At 39.7% G+C, this 22,097-nt stretch overlaps 1 protein-coding gene across 8 annotated transcripts in view; it reads right to left on the bottom strand.

The window, feature by feature from the left end:
• Positions 1–22,097, bottom strand: part of NUMB (NUMB, endocytic adaptor protein) — a 105,555-nt gene that overhangs the window by 13,258 nt on the left and 70,200 nt on the right. For 6 of the 8 annotated variants that reach the window (XM_025211983.1, XM_006030351.3, XM_006030353.3 and 3 more), the window contains exons 3-5: positions 13,749–13,823; positions 7,169–7,201; positions 1,660–1,734 (exon numbers count right to left, since the gene is read on the bottom strand). In XM_025211983.1, the coding sequence (XP_025067768.1) occupies positions 1,660–1,734; positions 7,169–7,201; positions 13,749–13,823 (183 nt within the window). The remainder of the gene's footprint in view (positions 1–1,659; positions 1,735–7,168; positions 7,202–13,748; positions 13,824–22,097) is intronic. The other 2 variants (XM_006030352.3, XM_006030354.3) reach the window with 1 other exon arrangement.

Below are 22,097 nucleotides of genomic sequence, written 5' to 3'. Positions count from 1 at the left end.
GGGGGGGGGGGGGGGGGGATTGAACCAGAGACCCCTGGGTCCAAGTGCAACTGAAACTTTTACTAGCTCATTGTAGAAAATGGGGTGTTTGTAGTTAAAGCCAAGCCCCCAAATTGTCATCCCTATATGGATAAATGGCACAATGAGCCAATTAGTGGCATGAGTGGGCAAAGCCAGCATGCACAAGAAATAAGAGGCTCCAATAGCTACACAACATTTTTAATATTCCAGATGATCAGTAGTATTGATAACTTAGGCTAGATGGTCAACATCTATATACAAAAGCAATGGGAGATATGCTCATAAAATTGCAGACTCAGAGACAGGTATTAGTCTGATGAAAAAACAATCAGTTCAAATATATTTTAAAATGTTTTCTATAGAATTGTTCCTGTCTGAGGGATTATCTAGTGTCTGTCTCAGGATATTCAACCACCAGGAGGCAGTAACAACATTCTACACTTAAAAACATCAGTGCATACATAGCCCTATTTGTCAAATATTACTTTAAGAAAATAAGATGTACAGAATATAATTCTTAAAAGAGATGCTTTTAAAATCATTTGGAAAAAAGGCACTAAACCTGGATTTAAGGTAACATGCATAGTGGAAACTGAATATTGAACTAAGTATTTCAGCTTTTTAAAACATTCAGTGACTTTAATGTAGATGAAACATGCCAGATGAACCATCTAGAGACCAAAGTTAGAGAGCCTGTACATTACAGGGGAGACTTAAATAAGTTCTGCCTATCACCCTTGCCTTACCTCTCAAATCTGACCTGCAGAGGCCACCTTTCAGGTGATACACTTTTGAAATTGATATACTTCATGGACATAGAACAAACAAGGATGCAAGTTGCACTGATGGCAGTGGCACCGTTTTAAGTATTCACTCACTTCTGCAAGGAGTCAAATGCTTGAAGCTCCAACTACCTCACTGCCATCTTTATCTAAAGATACAGGTGGCTGGACACAACAAAAAAGGTAACAATGCTATAACTTTCAGAGCTTAATGCTTTTGAAAAACCCTAAAATATGACATACAAGGTTTTAACAAGTGAATGATTTTACATAAGCCTTCTATTTAGGACTAAACAGTTACCTTAAACAGGAATATGAATTATTAAAATGGGTTTGTTTCCTAGATGCTTTATCCATAACGAAGGTTTTATAATTTTAGCAAGGACAACCCTTATTGTAAAGTTTAGTGCATTTTGGAAGCCTGTTCCTGTTCATCATATACATCATTCCCCAGCTGCACTGCATACCAGGTTGATCAATATATATTTCTTTATGGATTAATCTTGTAACCTTCTTTACTAGCACAGAAAGCTTCAGGGTCATGGAACTATGTCCAATGTCAATAGAATTGATCAGAAAAATATGCTTCTCAGGCAGATGGAACAAAGCAGGATTCTGATTTTATATGGCTGCTAATACTCAGATGAACAGAGTGCATTCTGACACCAGATGGAAAAAACTCAAGTTCTGAGGGAACCACTTGGAATGAATACTTTTACTAAGTAACTATTTTGGTCATATACATTAAGCTTTTTCAACATTTGTACTAATCCAAAAATTAGAGATATTTTTTGGAAAGTTTTAAAATCATATCCTATGTTTAAATACTCAAGATTTAAATCCAGGGAAATCTAACCTTTGTTTTCTCATCTACAACTCGGAGTCCATCCGCTGAAACCCACAGGACTGCTTTAACAGCCTTCTTTCCAGTCTTTCACGACAAGGGAAAAAAACAAGGAGAGAGAGAAAGAAAGAAAGCATTACAACAAATGTTGCCACATTGTCACCCACTTCCACTTTCCAAGAGCCACAGCAGTAAATGCAGGTGAAGTCCGAGTTCAGTAGGGATGCCCAAAGCCAGATACTCAAACCAAACTGCAAATCATTCAAAGAACCAAGCCAAAGCCAGTATTTCAGAAACACAATGCAAAAAGGGGGAGGCAGGGAAGGAAGGAAGGAAGACAGGTGGAGTCAAAACAGGTTAATACATTCATTTAAAAGAAAGGATTCTAAGGTTGAATTCTTCACCCACTTAGTCTACCAAAAAGAGTCAGGTAACACTAATGCATAAGGAGTTACACCACAGGTAGCTTCTATAGCACACATTTAAACAATTTAAAAATTCTTACCTGAACTCTCCACCACCCCAACCCTCTGCCCCATCGTCATGTGGCAGAATCATGGCATCACCTTAAATCAGTGTTAGAAGCACCCACAAGATGTTAATTAAAATGCTGTGAACCTTTAATGCATACTTGTACTTTAGGCTTAACTCCAAATATGTTTCAGTTAGATATGAGTTAAATGTGCTGTGACGCTGCCTCAGAAGTGAAAGTATGTGTTTATGGATCTTTACACAGCAGTTTTAGCTTTGTGATGCAGGAGGAAAGAAGTTAGTTTGCTAGGGACTACTCTGGCATAAATCCAAAACCTTACTCCTCAGTTTTCCTGCCTTCCATTCCTAGCTGCTGAAAGCTCAGGAATAAGGCTTTGAAAGCAGTGAAAACTGCAGATTATTTTATGCATATTAAACTATTTACTGTTCCATGTAAGGAAAAAGCCACCATCAGATAACTTTTAAAGAATGATGCCTAACACTGGAGAGATGAAGCACTTATGCAGTGAAAAAGAAAACCAAAACAAAACCAAAAAGACAACACTTTCTGGCTGCTATACAGAATTGCTGGTAGATATGTTCTTTCCAATCCCACTCAACCATCTAAATGTGGCAACATTTTAACCATGCCCACCCCTTCCACACTTGAAGCAAATAAGCAGTTACAGTTCCCAATAATTTTTCTTCCTGTAGAACTGTGGGTATTGCAACCCAACCACTGCAGGGCTATAGACAGGTGGATGAGTGGGCGAACTCTGATGGCCTTGTGTGAGAACTGGGATGTTTTAAAATGGTTCATCATAGATCATAACAAGCTGGTTATCTTTATAAATCAAGCAATAGAGCAAAGCTGAAGTAGTCCATGGTGCATCTGGATTTAGGTCACTGAACATCCATTTACAGCACACTGCCCTTAGAATTAGTATATGGATGGAATATTTTACTGGATGTGCCAGAGTGATAAGTTTCTTGCAACGCCACATTGGTTTCACTATCAGAAGACAACAGCGTGAAAAAAGAGCCTGCAGTTTACTGCAACAGTAACTGTCTGTCCTTAATTTTTGAAGCAGCAATGAGATGCATAGGAAGATATCCAGAGGGTTTAGGAAAACCAAGTTCAACCCCAGAAATTTCAAGGAACAGTGTCTGAAAAATACTGAAGAATCAAAATGCATGAGAGCTAGTGGTGGTGTGGGGTCTTTAGGAAGAGATGCAGCCATTTACTTCCTGTAGCCATCCTGGAAGCCAGGCAAGGTAGGCCCTCGTCTGTTAGTCTACTATTTATATAAAACTACATTTAATGAAGCCATGGAAGTCACATCTGTTGCTCAGCTGGAAGTTAACAGAATGTGGGTGCTGGGTACTTCTATCTGGTTCCATTTTTTTTTTTACTTACACTGGATGCAAAGTCATAACATTCACACAATTCTAGTTTTGGTTCCTGCAGTTTATGTTCCAAATTCATGAAGCGACAAAACCTGCAGCATTATGGTTCAAGATGTATAATGTTTAGTTGTTTTTCATATTGTTGTGCTGAAAAGTCTTACATTTCTTGCAGTCTTATTTTACCACCTGGTCAAGAATCAGGTGGACAATATGATTTCTACAAGACTTTAGTAAGGGAATCCTGTGTTCATGTGCGTGTCCTTTGTAGTCTCTCAACTGGCAGCCCTGTGACATCTTTTTTGTACACATCCAGATCTTGCAGAAAACAGCTGATTTTTCTCCTTTTTTCTTCCTATGAACCCAAGGGACCTTCTGCAACTCCTCCATCTGCTGAATCCTTGCATTATCCTTACCAGTTTGGCTTGAAGTTCTGAACTACCTATGCAAAGAAAATGCTTCACAGATGTAGCCTACATCAGCTTGATAAGCGCAAATAACTCCCATAATCAGAGAAGCAAAATGAGATGATTATGCTAATGGTTAGAATGGAAATAAGTGTGCCTGCACATATGCTACATCCATTGTATAGGTAGTATTAGGACTTGCTAAGATACTGTTGACGAACTGTAGACTCCATCATGACAGAAGATGTCTAATTCATCAAACAGTATACAGTAGTTATGCCAGAGACCCGATAAGGTTAATCAATGCAGTACTGAAAGTATCTGTGACAAATGGGCACTATGTGCAGGTTGAGATCATACTGTTCCAGTGTTAGCGAAGGAAGCATATTCCTCCACCAGCGATATACACCAAGTTTTCAAAAAGCCTTCAACACTTTCTATACATGAGACTGATGCTAATGAGCCAGAATTTGAAGCAGAGAGCTGTAATAGATTTATATGGATTGGGCATAGAGAGGGATATATAACTCACTGACCAGTGGGTTACCATCAATACATCAGAAGAAGCAGGCATCAACAAACGGCAGCAAAATGCAGTAAACTGAATTGTAAATTCACTTTTCCTAAATAACAGTGTTAGTCACAGAGTTCAAATAGTCCATTAAGATGTCAGGTTTGAGTCAGGTTCTGTTCATAAGACATGACATTAATAACTTGAAAAAACAAATGTTGCATGCTTGTGCATTTTTTTCCTACTATGACAGATTCAGTTCTGTAGAATACAAGATTTCCATTTGCAGCCAAGCTTCTAGCCCTTTCAAGATAAAGTTTTAAACATCATCAGCCAATTAGTTCTACCCGAGAGCTATTCTTTTACTTTAAGACACAGGTGGCTGCCATTCATCTTAGGGTTGTATGGACTCTGATGTCTGAACTGCATACAAAACACAGATATGCACATGTTACCCAGATGTACATGGTGAGGTGCATATGATGAACCACCTTCCAATTACAACTCTACCCTGGGTAAATTTCATTATATCTTTCCATCTATAGGCAGGTGACTCAGCCAGGAGTAGCAGAGCTCACAAATTCAAAGTAAAGAAAAACATTTAAGAGAGTATTTTGTGCTTTATGTAATTACATTTTAAAACCCTGACTCCTAATCTGAAATTCTTATTGCAGGACACAGAAGTTCCCATGTAATGCCCTGAAAAATAAGGGGGGAAGGAGGGGATGAAAGAGGTTAAATCATATCAGCGGTCAAGAAGTGATTTTACTTCAGGCAAAATTAAACTTTGCCCCAGCCCTCCCTCCTTCAGTAAAGAGGGAAAAGAAAACTTCTTGGAATATTTTGTAATATAGTGACAGTTTTAAAACTAACCTTCCTTGGAGGTTTGGAATGTCTGAATTAGTTCCAGTGGAAACAGATCAGTGGAAAATATCCAGATAAGATATCCAAGTGCATATCAATATTTCACAGATATGCCCAGTGAAAGCCGTGCCTTAATGTATAAAAAACTGATTCCCCCCTCCCCTAAACAGATTTGCAATAAATTCAGGTTTGACCTATGTTCTACTGTAGGCATTGGTAATATACCAATGTTTGGGGTAATATTTCTATGGGTCATTAGAAAATGTTCTAAATGGTGATTGAAAGAACTTAGTCAGCTGAAGGGGAAGCAAGTCAATTATCTTTCTGGCTAAATATTGTAATAAAATGAAGAGAAGGCTCAGAAAACCAGGAAAAGTACTGCCATGTAGAGAAGTCACTGCTAAGAGTTAATGCTTGAATTATCTTACTGCAAAGTAGCCTCTTTCCTGGCAGAAGGTAGATGCTATTACTTTACAAAGAGGTGCTGAATTTAATTATGTTAAAATAGTCCTTTAATCAGTCTGTAGTACTTAATAAATATGACCTTGGATATTACATCAACATTCAAAAGAAAAAATGTACATCTCATTCAGTCCATTAAGTCTGCTGTTTTACCAAGGTCTAACGAAACTTGGTAAGAAACAGTTATCATTACAAATTATGCAAGCAGTACAAATTTTCACTCAAAGCTTTGCAGGCTCTGTTTTTACGCAAGGCCTTCCCTAAGCTTTTGGGGTTTTTTCTTGTTAACAATCAAATCATATCTGTTCTGTGTGACACATCTCCCACATATGGCATGCGGGCTTTAAATAGGTCACAGCTTCTCCCTTCGCTACTCATACTCGTCACAGGAGAATGTGTTTCCTCCCAGCTTATTAGAAAAATCCTGGATACAGACGTAATGTTCTGCTTTGGCATGTACTGTAACAGGTTCTCAAAGAAAAGAAAATGGCAACTGAAATTCTGCATGCTCTTTAAGCAAGGCTGAACAAACTTCTGAACAGAGCATTATCTGCTGTAAAGAACTTCCCTCCCCCACTTAAAGCAGCAAAGGGGAAGAAAGGATTTTACATCCAAATCATCAACATGTCTATGAACCATAAGTACACTGCATAATGTATTTTAAAACCATTTTGTCATTTGTAAGTGGAAGCAAAGTTAAACTGTTTAAAAGATTTTAAACAGCTGACATTTTCATGGTGAAGGAAGGAAATGGTTGATTAACTAAAAAGGAAGCAATTTTGGAGATTGAGATATACATTTTTAATCCTAAAAATGTGTATGCACACAAGACAGCAATTAATCAAATGCTGATACAGTATATTCAAGGAGAATCTTGTATGTTTTGCCTAACAATTTGGATTATAAGTAAAATTTTGGTTTAATCTTTGTACATCTCTGCTGCCTAGGATACAGGTGTAATAGATAAAGTGTTCTCCCTTCCCACTCCAAACACACACTATAGATTTAGCCCAGGGGTATGTCACTGTTGCAATGGTTAAGACGTAGGTATATACCTACTACATCAGTTCTGCTTTATGTGACCTAGGCCACAGCTAACTTCAGGAATCAGAAGGGAATTTCAAATATTTAACAGTATTACAATCTAGTCCTGTGGCTTTGTCAAATGAGGTCACACCACTTGGACACTGCCTAAGATCAACTGGTCTACCACTAGACTTTAATTACAGGCTGCTTTTTCTCTGCATTCTTCGCTTGGCAAACCTATTCCTGAGTCAGTCTTGGGTGAAAACATTTTAACACAGATTTCTGGGGTTTTATAATGAACGCACTGACCTACGACAATGCTATACCAGGGATGTAACTCCTTATAGTGCAAGCACAAATAAGGCATTAAACTTACTTTTCCAAAGAAGCCTTTGAAGAACTTCCTTTCCTGGAGGAACAGGGGGACAAGTCGAGCGCTATTACTGTTGGTAGCTAAAATGTCCCAGGGTTTAAACCAATAAGCACACACAAGAGTTGGGGGATTGGAGGGAAAGCAAGGGGTGTTTAGAGTTATCCAGAGAGGATGCAACAAGCAAATGTGAAAAATCCCATGAAAATGCAGATAAAGAAGCATTACATGGATCTCTACCATGATACTGCCCTGAAATTGGTGGGAAGAAGAGAACCTCAGCCCCAATTTCATGCAAAGAGGTTACTTTGTTTTCCATCTCCCTGTTTAGTTCTCTTTAGTAAGGTTATAAACCAAACTTGGCAGCAGACATAGTGTTTATTTAAAGTCTGTGATATAACAGCCCTGTGAAATTTAAATTTCTAATTTGAAGGAATCAGCTAAGTTTGTTTCACATTAAATCAGTGACTCTCAAGACAGAAGTGTTCTGTAATCCAGAGAAGTCTCTGAAACTGTCGGAACAGCACAAAGTGTTAACTGTATTAAAAGACAATTTGGAGGCTCCATTTGCATTTTAAGTTACTTTTGAGAATTTCAACTCAGCTGTAATAGGTTGCTCAAAACTGAAGCTTCTCCTGGAGGTGTCTCTCAGTGCACTTCCCTGATTGCCTTATCTAAAATACAAGGGCTATCACTGTTTCTTAAAATTGAGCATTTTTCAGATGCTTAGAAATTTCTCTCTCAAATTGAACAGATTTGGTTGTTGGGGTTTTTTTTTTAAATCACCAGTAACACAAGTTTAGCAACTGGCTCATAATGTAGGTGCATTTGAGCTCCCATCTTTCCCTCACTTTCCTGCTTCCTCATGGTCCTACCTAGAATGCCAAGAAACTCAAATTTACCTGTACTTTACCTACCCACTTTTAAGTGGAAGTCTTTCCCCAACCTTCCCTTTGAAACTCTTCAAATATGCCACTTTACACAAGAGGAACAACATCTGCAGATCTGTAGGACTAAATAACCCTGGTAAAGCGTTTTCAGAAAGGAGAGCAATTCAGTGCAAGAACTGAAGTCGAAAGTATTGTACGCTTGTCCAGCATGGACCTGATTTTCACCTACTCCACTCCCCAAAATAAACACACAAACAGACAAGTTCATTGGATGGCATGCAAGCATCAAACACACTTGCATGCAATTCAATACATTCCTGTTTTATTGATTACACTTTGCTGGTGGTGGTGTAAAGAGACTGAACTTCAATACATCTGAAGTCAGCTCAATTTGAACTGGTGCTTCAGACATTTGGATTAGCCCATGTTTATAGGGCATTAAATTGTCTGTTCAGTATTGGGTGGCAGGCTGTTACTGAGCACAAGGCTGGCTTTTGCTATCGTCCCAAATTTTTTATACCGGTGACATTCTAGACAATAAAAATCACAGGATTCAAGTTGGATATGAAAGAACTGTTAAATAAATCAAGGTCATCTCTCTCAATGCAAGACTACTTTATTCAGGATGGCTCCCTGAGATAATGTTATCACATTAACCAGGAGTCTAGTCCTATGCATCTGAGGCAAGAGAAATCTTATCTTCTACCTCACTAAAGGGTAAATGAACTGCATATACCAATCTATTGATAATTAAATAATTCTGCGTTTAAAATGCATATGTTTAGCAATCTCAAAGTTTAATCTCAAACATGGACTAGCACAATTACATATTTAAATGAAGCTTGCCACAAGCCAACAAAAAGCCGGAAATTCGATGTTAAGAAGGGAGTGTCAATTTTAACTTTGCATTTCCTGGTTTGTTTCATATTGTTTTGTCTTGCTGCTTTATATCAAAGCCCAAAATCTTTTCATGCCTAGTTATACAACGTATAGCTTGCACATATGTAAATCCTTTAAAATTTGGAGAGGTTCTCATATAGTGTTTTGTCCGAAGAAAGATTTTAAACTTAGATTCTTAAAAAGATGACTCATCACGTATTTGGACAGGATATACCGAATACACGCAGGGGAACTAATAAATTCATCACAGTACTCTGCATATAATCAGTAGAGCCTGGTTGCTGCTGCCAAGTTGAGTGATCTCTATTGTGCTACACTAGTAACAATCACCTTTTTAAAAGATACAGCGAAAGCTAGAAGGATTTCACCAGAAGCAACCTTATTTTTAGGTGACAGTTAATTCTGCTATGTGCAAAGCACTTGTTAAACATGAAAGAATGTTTTTTTAATACCAAGAAAAAAGTTAATGGGAAAAGATATCATGCAAAACAGGTTTTAAACAGCACTAAGTTAATATAGTATAGAGATAACTAACACATGTTTAAAAAATTAAATTGTTTCTTTTACCTGCTAAAACAAGAACATATATTAAAAACAAATGCATCATTTAAAAACAAAAAATGGCAAGTTAGAAATGGGTAGTACACACTGAAGCCAATTCAAAACCAGAACAGATGACATGAGACAATAGAGAGTACACTCTTGCCTTTGTATTGCCTTCTTGTATAGGAGTCAAATACACATATGGCAGGTTTGCAAAACCCATATGAAGTTATTCCTTTTGCAATTTGCACTAGATATTTCTAGTTAATAATGCACTTTTAGAAAAATGCTGTGTATAGCATTTGAGTGCGAGGACCTACCAGATGTGCAATTTAACTCCATTTAGTAATGTAGCTATACCAATGGAAAAGTGTAAGCCCCATTGTTCACACAACACAAAACGAAATGTTGTTAAAAGTAACAGGATGACAATTGTAAGGACCTCTCACTACTGTTCATTTTAAGTTGTAATTCAAAAAAGCCTTAACTTGTACTAATAGGATACATTAGTTAGGGAAGAATTCTATTGACAAATCAGTAAATGAAAATGTATTTTAAACTAGTTATTACACAGCCTTAGCAGGAAGCAAACAATGCTGTTGCAGTCTTGGGATTTTTTTTCTGGATTCACTGAATCTTGATGACTGCTCATAGAAGAAAACTACATGCATAATTCCATGAGCGGTAAAGTGAATTTCCTCAACACAGAGACAACAGAGTGGTTCGGGTTCATAGCTCAAGTGTATTGTTTTGAATGGGGTGCATCATTCCTCCAGAATATATCCTGTACTCTATAGTGGGAATCTAAATTCCTGACAAGTTCTTCATGTATTTGAAACTTAAGACAAAATTAAGGAGCTCACTCTTGTTCAAAGGCCAACACAGCTATTTGGGCTAGCTGAGTGCCATGAGGTTCAGGCTTTCCCCTCTCCCCCGCCCCTTTTAAATAGCCAAGCTGGTTCCTCGGAGGTGTGGTGCTAAAATGAAGGGCCACACCTGAGATGGAGGATGCAATGATCAGTCAAAATTAAATTATAAAACATTCAAGCAGCAGGTGGCAACAAAAAACCCTAGAAGTCAGGGCAGACTTCCACTAAGCATGCTGTAGAAGCTTGCGAAAGGGAGGAAGACATTTAATTGTTTCTCAAAAAATGAGAAATTCCAGCTTTACATTATTCTTTAAGCAACTCATCAATTTGAGGAGATGTAGCTCAATGCTCAAAGTGTATTGCTAGAGTCTCTCCGTAGCACTTCCAAAGACATGGATTTGAGAAAAAACAGTAACCCTTGAAATAAGTACAGAAAGAAAATTTGAACTTAATTACTTAGCAATCTTCTATCCACATGATTTTTGACAATGCTAGGCTGCTCTCATATTTCCTCCTTCTTCTAAGATGATGCATTCCTATGGGCAGAATTCTACGGAAAAGAACAACTCTACAGAAGATGATAAGTGGCAAAAAATCAAAATGGACCTTGTAGATTTAGAGGCATTGTAAGCTTACCAGAAGAGAAGCTTCCTCAAAGAGAGACGTCCCTTCATTATACCTTTCATAATTTAAGGAATGTTGCCCAAACTTACATTTTGTTTTAGAGCAAAAGGAAAACCTTGTCTTAACTAATTAAGGGGGAAACAAGAATCTACCTTAAGAATAAACTCCACTCCTGCCACAGAATAAAGAATGTCTCGCGTGAGAAAGCTTCATATATACTCTTTGATGTGGCAAAAAACACATAAAAACTTACAAAAAAGGAAAGGAAAGGAGCTTTTATTTATCCTAAAAATTGCTAGATAAATGCAAAAAATAAAACCCAAAAACGACATGCAATTAATTCTAGTGATGTGCTCCAAATAAACCTTTGATCCGATGGAGTTTCATCACTAAAAAAACTGCACAAAGTAGGCTCAGTAATCTGAGGCATCTACTTAGTAAGCAACAGTGAGAATTTGGCAGTTTCTCAGTCCCAAGATGGCAAAGTCAACTTGAAGACAGCAGCTAGAAAAACCATAAGCTAGTGTCCAACTTGCATAAGATTCAAAATTCATTCCTCAAAAACCTTCTTTAGCTTCTAATAATCAGAAAAGCTACTGGTTAATGGTGAAATGGGCAGCTGAGTGTCTGTGAACAGTTTAGCTATAGGATATAAAACTGATGGAACTAGGGGAAGAGAAGACTGGAGGGGATCTGATAACAGTCATCAAATACCTGAAGGGTGGCTATAAAGAGGATGGAGATGGGCTTTTCTCTATGACCATATGGGACAGGACTAAGAGCAATGGCCTCAAGTTGCACCAGAGGAAATTTAGGTTAGAGTTAGGAAGAACTTTGACTAAAAGGATAGTCAAGGATAGGAACAGGCTACAGAAGAGCAGTAGAATTTCCATCCCTGGAAATTTTCAAGAGTACATTAGACAGATAACCTCATGAAGTCCCTTCCAGCCCCATTTTCCTATGATCCTAATATCTTGCGCTGCCTACAGGCAACACAAGCCTTTAACTTTTGTTCATTTTGAAATTAACAAAATTATTATTTTGTTCATTTTCAAATAACTTTTGAAATTTGAAGTTTGAAATGATAGTTCAAGCAAATCAGTATCACATCTCTGGACTTACTTGGAATGCAAAGCAACTACGCCTTAAGCTTAAAGTACTTTTAAATGTTTCATTATTTATTGATTTAACTACGCTTAAATGGCCTGTGAGAGTTAGGTTTAAAAAAACAAATCTAACAAAGCAGAAATATTCCACTCTAGATAGTTCCCCCTCTTAAGGAGAGAATAAGAGCAAGAACAAACTACATGACAGATGTTAGCCATGTTACTTAACATACCAATGGAAGGTGCTTTGATACTGCAGTGAAGAGGGCAGTTTAAAGACCTACGAAGATCAGGACAAGAGAAAAACGGATGCAAGTTGATAATGCTGTCAGTCTCTACACTTGACTTTTAGCTACACAGAAAACTAAATCCAACAAAAGGACATAGTGGCTCATTATCTGTTGCCTGCTACCAACAGTAATAACCACTCACTGTTATACTAAATAAAAGCGGATGAAGTGGAGCTGTAAAACGTTGCTACAGATTGGTTGAGGAAGACGACAATTAAAAGACTCAGTCTTTAAACCAAAGCACTGAAGTCAATTCAGAAACTTGAAAGCACATGAGGAAAAAAAAATCTATAATCTTCTGTGCTAAACAGAGAAGGAAACAAAGGATTTAGTCAGAACCCATGAAATCTGCTATTATAACAAGCAGTAAATGTGACAACAACAATAACAATAACAACAATAATAATGAGGTCTGGTGGCAGACTTAAGTTTGCAGAAGTTGCAACAAAGATGCTTGCAAAACTAATTTTGCAGCAATACTAAATAGAAGGGCCACCTTCATCACTGAAGAGTTTATACAGCTATGGAGTAAAGGAGAAAGAACAGGAAAGAACAAGAACTGTAGTTCGGTATCCATCACGCTTAGGATTGTTTCTCTAATGAATTATTTCATTATTTTTCCTTCTGCTGGCTTTAAGATCTTTGAAGTCCCTGATTCCTTGATAAACGGGCCACCAACTATCTGGAGCTTATTATTTCTGCAGGATTTTGTGGTAGTAACTACAGGAAACAGATGATAAAATGTCCTAAAAGCGAGCTACAGGAGTCAAAAGCATTTTAAACGAGCGCGGTTTTCAGGAACAAACATTCACAGAAGCCAAACTAAGAGCAGCCCATCATACTGACACCAGAATCAGGCCACTTGGAGCAGACGCAAGCTTAGCATGCATACAGCAATGCTACTGTTCTAAGTTGCATAGGAAAAGCAGCCCAAACACCAACAATTAATGCTGTGTGTAAAAGAGTAAATTAAGTTGCCTGCTTCAGTGGCAGACTCAAGAGGGAGAGATCTTTCCTTATATTTAGCTAACAGGAGTTAAATAAAATCTCTTGTGACACTAATTCTCTGGAACATCACAGCACCTCCCATCCTTCTCTATAAGTTCTTTGCAACCTTCTAGCTACTACAAGTAGGATGAATGGGGTTTTTTTTGTTTTTTGTTTTTGAACTCTCCCCCTCTCATCTCCAGATTAGCATGTGCCTCTGTAATCATATGCAGTGTTCTTTTAAATAAGCCAACTGTTTTCTTAACCTAAGGTCAAAAGTGCAGTCTGAAAACTGAAACATTACTGCAGGAACAGCAACATTTGGTATAACATGCACAGCCCACCAGCTAACATCTTGATGAAACAACCATACATACAGATTTCAATCTCTTCACAGCATCTTCACAGATATGCATTCCTCTGGACTCATCCACTTCCACATGGCCCAAGTACTGTAGAGAAGAAAAAAAAAGAATTTGTGGCAGCCTCTTTGAATATTCATATACTTAAAAAGTGAGTAATCCACAGATCATTCCAGTCCAAGTGGGATGCTGGACATTAGCAGGAGTACAAATGAGCCAGAAAAATGTTGTCCAGGTACTGCTAGACAACGCGCGCAAAACAGGAGTCAGATGTTTTAAGTGGGCGTCTGTGCCAGACCCATACTGGATTATGCTTTTCAGATGATCCAACACACAGTAGGCAGACGTCTATTAAACTCAAACCATTTCAAAAGATTCTTCCACCAACAGTAAAGCAGAGTACTTTAAACGACTTAACACTGCCACAGCAACAGGAGTATAAGCAGCTCCCCCAAATATGAAAGGGAGGCTAAGTGCATTCCAGTAGCCAAAGCCAAAAGGTTTGAAAGCAGTACATCTGAACTGAAAAAAAAAGGAAATCATTTGATTAATTAGTAGAGGATACAAGAATGCTGTGTTGTCTGATGTTATTAGTCATGCTTCATACAAAACGCCAATGGACCAAATCAAGAATGGGGATCCAATCCACTAAACTCTTTACAGTGGCGAGCAATCCCAGAGCCAGAGAGTTTACAGTCTGAACAGTCAGGCACAGAGTGAGGGATAGGCATAAACATACCCTAATATTGTTAGCTCTGCATGTATGTGATGCCATGGCCCATAGCTAGATTACTCTTTCAAATGAATAATTCTGTCCCACTTAAAATAGATTATTAAATGCTTTCTTTGAAGTCACTTGTATTTTTGCATAACAAGATAGGAGCTGGGCACTGAAAAAAATGCTGTAAGGAATACAAGTCATTAAGCAGGCAGCTACAATAAAACACATTCAGCTCTGGGGAATTCAATATTTTAAATTTCAATTGAAGACTAGCCCTAGATGAAATTGTATTGAGAAGTTCCACATGCTTGCTGTGTCAAAATACCATACTCTAGATATAATTAAAATGAGGATTCAACAAGCTCTTAATATCCAAATGTCCTAAGCAGTGCTGTCAACCCTTGATATTTGGTGTTCTAAAAATCTAGAGGTCCTGAAGGCACTTGGATTGTGAAGATCTCAGAAAAAAAGTTGCCAACCCTCATAGTTGGGGAACACCTTGAACAATATGACCCAAGTACATCTTGGGGCACAGGTGGGCAAAACAAAGCCTGCAGGCCACATCTGGCCCACACGGGCTTTGTCTGGCCTGCAGTGGGTCCCTCATTCCCGCCTGGTCCAGGCACTGTCCTGCTGAGGTGCATCCTGCTGCCCCTTGAGCATGCAGATGGGCGGGGGTGGCTCCAGGGACTGCCTGTCTAGGCAGACCAGGTGGCGGCAGCTTCTTCCATCTGCCACTGCTGCTGGCCCCAGCCCCGTGGTACCAGTGGGGACCCGCGCTGCACAGCCCCGACCCCACACCTGCTCTGGACTTGTCTGTTCACACTCAACAGCAGCAGCAGCACCACCACCACCGGCTGGACAGAAACTGTTTGCTCCGCGTGGGCGAAAAGCGGCCCCTCCCCCTCACCACTGCCTGGCGCTCCCTGCTACAGCTGCCTGGAGCCCATGCTGGGCTGCCCTGTGGCTCTGCTGCTGTCACTGCTGTATCTGGCATCGGTGGCAGCGCAGAGGAGCCACGGGACAACCCAGATACAGGCTCTGGGCAGCTGTAGCAGGGAGCGCCAGGCAGCGGTGAAGGGGAGGGGCTGCTTTTCACACCACTGTTTAGCCTAAGCAGGTGAGTCCAGAGCAGGCGTGGGGGTCGGGGTTGTGCAGCGTGGATCCCAGCTGATCTGCTCCTGCTGGGGCGAGTCTGGAGCAGGCGTGGGACGGGCTGCGTGCTGCTGGCAGTGGCAGGGAAGTGCCGCAGGGCACATGGGCAGGTGCTGACCAGCTTAGAGGGGTGCAGGGGTCCCATGCACACCCCACCATACCCACAAAGCCTCCCTCACAAGCCCAACCACACCCTCCCCCTCACATAATCACACACCTCCCAAACACCGCATCCATCCACACCCTCCCCCATACTCCCAACAACCCCCACCACACACACCCCACACGCCTCTGGGGGAGCCCTGCTCACTGCTACGTGCCCACATCCCACCACACACTTGCACCCATACCCCACACACCCAGCCACCCCCCTCCATACCCCCACAGACCCCATACCCACCCACACATCTCCACATATACCCCTATCTGCCCACAGCCCCACACAAACCCCAAACCTACCCACACCCCCACAGTATAAGACTGAGGCTTCAGTTTGAGCTATTATGCAATCACCTCTATATACACAACAAACGCCCAAATCAGGACAATCTCCCCCGCCCCCACAGTAAAATTAAACATGTTCTTGTGGATGCTTGATTTTTAGTATATAATCTTTTTTCCTGTTCCAAGATTGGAACCCCCCCTTCCCAAATGGAGTACTTCTGGGCTGAGGGGAGGGACTTCCAATGGCAAAGGTCGGGGGTGGGGACTTCCGGTCCCAAGATGGTGACCAGGGGGCAGGACACCTGTCAAGGGACAGAGCTACCCTTGTGGCCCTCGACAGCTCACCAAAGCTTGTTCAGCAGCCCTCCAGCCAAAATAATTGTCCACCCCGTTTTAGAGACTCAAAGCAGAGAGCAAATAAAAGAACGAACATTTAAGTGCTTTTAATGATACCTGCATGAGTTCTGGATTCTTACTCATGACTTATTTTTTAAATGCTTGAGCTGCCAGTATTGCAACCACGCTTCTTTGTTGGCTTTTCTGGATACATGGGTGAGATCTTTCCTTCTCCATTAAGCTTTTAGTTGGAGAGTGTAGTATGTGTCTGTATTTCACGTCACAACCCACAACAGACTGCCCAAGGTTTACTATATGGCCAAGCCTCCATTCAATGCAAGATGTTCTAATTTTCAGCAAGACTTAAAAAAAAAAAAAAAAAAGGAAGGAAGAAAGAAAGAAAGAAAGAAAACCTCCAGCTCTGTCTCTGCTGCTATAAGCATGAATTTCAGCAGCAGTTTTCAAAGGCACTTCCACCCCCAATGAATGAGACATTATTCTCTATCAAGTGCATCTACCCACAGCAGAAGAGCACAAGCCAGACTGCACTGGACATCAATCAGCTCTGAATTATAAAAGAAGTCACACAGCTGTGGCTTACTTCTAATACGCTGGGGACAGAAGGTACTTTGTCTACACTTGCACTTTGAGACTTCTGGATGAAAGACATTAAGTGTATTCTTCCCACCACACCATTCTGGCAGATGCTAGAAGTTAGCAGCTTAATGACTTAAAATTACATGAACACTGCAATTCTTTCTGCAGTTTCTGTTGATCTCTATAGAATCAGCAATCTTCTTTAAAAGGATTTATTTTTGTTTGTAAATAACATTTGATGTACCCAGCATGGCACTGCCCTGTTACCTCAGCCTTCCTGAAAACATTTCCCAGCCAAACAGCAGCAGGTTCAACCAATTCATTCATCACAATTTTTTCTTATTTCTTTCCCTGTGTAATTAAAATGTGGTATTCTCTTTGAACAGAAAAGAGGGTCCATATACTTAACCAGTGTTATATAATTTAACCAGTGTTACAAGTTTCTTTACATTTCAGCTGATTAAACTGCTATGGAGTCATAAAGCCTGTATATTGCCCTCAGACACTCGACAAACATATTTATGATTCTTAGTCTCTAAGAAACCGAAGACTGAAAAAAACGAGTCCAAATCTGAGAGGAAAGAGTCAACATTGCTGCGTACATATGCAATGTCAGATACACTTGCTAATGAAGCTCACGATCATTCTAGACTCCTCTGTTTCAGGTTTTGACCGAAAATCTCCAACTACTAATCAGGTTAAAGACGCAGCTTGCTCTTTAAAGCTTGAGGTAAAAGTTAATCTACCAAATTCAGCACTGAATGAAAGGCAACTTCAATGAATCCTATGTTGGCAGCACAGCAGCAATATATTGAGTTAGAACCAAATTTAAAGGGCCTACACAAGAGCCCTACAGTTCTCTGCACAATCTTTCATTGTCCCCGAAAACAGCCCTTCTGTGAGACACAAAAGGAAGGAGAAATTCACTTAGATTGTGAAGCCCACTGGCAGGGACTTGTCACTTATCGGCAAAAAACTCCATGCACACCTATTGTACTATGTAACCAAGAACACTGCTCCATTGAAGCCAAAGAAAACTTTCAGGAACTGAAAAACAGCACTGGGTACGAAAGCTTAGTATGCATTTGTACAAACTGGTACTTTTCTCCTTCAGACCAAAATCTTCACAGGATGAGAGATTGTGTGGGACAGTAAGGAACAAAGTCATTGATGAAAGGTGGCCATTGTTTCAAAGATCACAGCTTCTGAAACCTCTGCAGAAAGCTGGAATTTTTCCAGTACTGCAATGCAAATACTAAGTGTGCAGTATTGAATACATTCCCACTTAACTTCCAGGGCAACCAAAGACAGAAAATGAATAGCACCACACTATCAGCAACTTTCAGCCTTAAGGTACTCAATGGGAGATTTAACCTTTACATCAGGATTTTACCAACAACGCTTTTATAGGAAGCTAAAATCCTTACAGAGTCCGGTGGAAACAGAATATTAGGGCATTTATTACACATAACAAGACAGAACAACACTGCCAAGACTACCACTGAAGCACACTTCTTTCAATAATCTTGCTACATTTACATTTTCAAATATACATTTTCAAATATTAACGTCTTCAAACATATACCATGTCTGTGGGACATGGTACCTGTTCTCCAGCAGTTGGTGGGAGAAGTCAAAATGGGCCAAGACAATTAAACCTACATAACTCGCTGCTGCTCATCAGATAAATCTGGGGGAAGTCAGAGACAGGAATGCTTGGGAAAGGCAGTCAGGACGCTACCATGAAAAGCTTTGGGGTAAAGTCCTCAATTGCCCTCTCAGTTAAGCACATCACCCCAGCACGTCTAAAATTCTCCTTGACAAAATGCCCAGGGCTGAAATAGCAAACATGCTTCAAGTCATAACTGAAATGGTTGCACAGCTCAGTCAGCATCTTAAATCCCTAGCATTTCCCTCCCTGCCCCCACCAAATATTGAATTAGCTCAACTCTCAAGCTAAACAACTGTAGCTAGAGCAAGAGAAAGCTCCTGCACCAAATTCTTTTCTGCCAAGCCTATTCAGTCAAGGGGGCTGTATTTATTCTCAATGATTTATACTGTCAGTTCTCGGAATTTCATGCTGAAGCTCTTACATCTTCGGTGTAAGCATCTGCTGGTATGCAGTCTCCCACCATGTTTAATCTATAGTAACAGCTTTGTTACTTCCTTGGTATACTTCAATTTACGAGTGATAACAAAGAACTGCTCAATACAGCATCCTGGGTCAACTAAGAACACCAAGATATTTTACACTGTGGAACTTCTTAGCATAGTGAGAAACATGCTACTATTTTACCATGATTTCTTATAAAATTACACATCTTTCCCCATCACAGTTTGGCCCTTATTTTCTCAAAAACTGGAGTACTATCTTCTTAAATATTACCATTTAAAAGTTTAATATTTGGATAAGCTATGAGACGCTAAAATGAAACTAAAAAATGTTATGAATAAGGATCTAAAAATCCAGACTGGAAACTAGAACTTCATAGAACAGGGGTGCTCAACCCCTAGCCCAGATCTGTCCCCCAGCACCACGTCGTCTTGCCAATAGGACTCCCCATGGACTCATGTAGAGTCCTGCAGCCAATAACCTGCACACCAGGTTAGGTGTGCAAGGGCAGCACAGGGCCGCAGACCCAATCCTGGCTTATAGGGGCCAAGTGGGAGCAGTACGGTGATCCAGAGCCTGATCCCAGCCAGGCAGCGACAGTGCAGCGCCCTGGGACCCAATCTGGGCACTCACTGCTTGATCCAGCCTGCAGACCAGCCCAACATCATTTGGTCTGCAGAGCCAAAACCTTGAGCACCAGTCATAGATAAAAGGCAAAAAGAGTCTTAGAGCTAAAAGCACAAGGCAGAAGTCCTGTGCTCTTCTTCAGCTCAGTTATTAATTGACCAACATTTGTAAAATTTACATCTCTCATAAGATTTATGCCTCAAAATTTCATCACATCTGAATGTTTGTTTGCCTATCACAAAATTTTGACAATATCTGTAAAACAGATTTTTGTGCTTTTATAGCCATTTCTAAAAGTGTTGGCACTGAGGTCAATTGAGCACAATGGTAACTATATCTTATTCAGATGGGTTGCACTAAGCTATCCTTGTGGTAGGTTCCCATCAGTACATGTGCCCAATATGGGCCATTTGTTTGACAGACATGCTCAGTGTGGGCTGCATTCAAATCAACTTCACACTTGGTTTCCATTACTGAGCACATGCTGCTTCTGGCAGCAGTTTAATGACAGACAATATATTTAAATGAGGCGGTTTTCCTGCATGCAAATATAAGATGAGGGGCTTTTTCCCTCATGCTGATTAGGGGGAAAAATACCATATTTACTTGAATATAAGATGAGGATTATTTTCCTCACAACAGACCTCCCCCCAAAAACAGCTTCTGAAATTTTGACTGAGCATTATATGTGAAAAATACGGTAAAAGCAGATTCTGCTGCTTATGGGTGAAACCAAAAATAAAATCTGAAGTGATGCACAGGGAGCAGTGCAATGAGTTTCACTACCTAGCTGCTGCTACTCAGTTGCTTACTATAAGGAAAGGTTCTTCTTCTGTATTCTGCATTTCAAATAAAGGGGCATATTATATTCTGGCGAGAAAATATGGTACCTTTCTAGTCTTCCTGGTAATAAAGAAAGCATAAAAACAAGACGCAAAGCTAATCTTAAACTTCAACTGCCAAAAGGCAAAACAATAAAATACCTTGTGTTTGTTTTTTTTTAAATGAAAAACCAAAACAAAAATAAAACAAAAAATATAATTTGGGGGGAGTGGGGAGGGGACAGTCATTCTTCAGACTTGGCTCTACACACTAAAAATAGAGACCAGCCAAACAAACATTTCCAAAGGTTTCAACCTCTTTATAGTTTGGCTGTAAAAAAGAAAAAGAAAAAAAAACAATACACAGACCACACCGTAGAAAAATTTCAAACTGAGTAACACATTTTTAATGTCCCGTGTCTTATATAACAAATTTTATCTGGACAAGCAAATTTAAAGTAGTCTGAGGCTGAATGACCAGGGGTGCTCAACCCCCAGCTCTTGGAGCTGTCATCCAGCCCACAGAGCTCCCCACAGGACCTAAAATTTGGTGGTGCAAGAACAGTGGCAGCATTAAATCACCACTCTGCTACTGCCAAATGTCCAGACCCGTGGGGAGCCCTGCAGGTGGACAATGCAACCTTGCGCGTTAGATCAGGCATGCGGGGCCAAAAGATTGAGTGTCATTGCTGTAGACCAAATGTGTCAGATATGAAGCTGAGGGATTATTTTTGTAGAATGGGCAAACAGTGACAACTGCTGTTTCAATAGTTAAATGAATACACATTTTAGTCACTTTTAAGCTCTCTTGCAAAGCCTTAACACTATTTTCTCATTTAATTACAAGTGCTTCAACCTTTAAATGCATTTATTTGCTGCTCTAACTCTTAGTAGAAATGGATATTTTTTAATCACTGACATCAGTAAGTGGTAAAATGGTAATTTACTCCTTTAATAGGTAAGGGTTATATATAGCACTTGCATGTATTAAAATGAAGCAATTTTAGTGCAGTTAAGTTGTGCAAGTCTTCAGGCACTGTCAGATTGGATGATTAACCTTTCCTTTATTGTTTTTAATGTAATGCAGTTTCCACAGGTTGCTGAAGAATGCAGGGCATTCTCGAATGTGGAAAAAAGTGCTAATGAGCACCTCAACATGCTAGACTTCAAGTTGACTTAACAATTTCAAAGAGCAATTAATAGCACTATAAAAAGTCCTAAAATGAACAGTACATTGCCAAATCACATTGTGATTTAAGCTGTTTTGTGCAGACTACACTACATTTCTGATCTTAAAATGAGCAAGGTGCTGTTCAAGTCTTGCTCTTACTAAGAGAATAAAACTTATCCAATGTTATTTAAAATGAGATTTTTAAATTAAGACATTTCAAACTAAAAAGACTTCAGTAAGCAAATTCAAGCCAAGAATGACAGAAAGAACTAAAAAAAGAGGGGAAGAAAGTCCAAGGAAATACAAGAAAATGGAAGTGGCCAAATTGCTGCTTGACCTCATAAAATAAGCTATTCATATAGCAAAAGACAGGGGGGGG

This window comes from Alligator sinensis, unplaced genomic scaffold, assembly GCF_000455745.1.
Source record: "Alligator sinensis unplaced genomic scaffold, ASM45574v1 scaffold381_1, whole genome shotgun sequence".
Classification (NCBI taxonomy): domain Eukaryota; kingdom Metazoa; phylum Chordata; order Crocodylia; family Alligatoridae; genus Alligator; species Alligator sinensis.
Note: the sequence above shows the minus strand (reverse complement) of the source record. Positions and strands in the feature narration are given on the sequence as shown.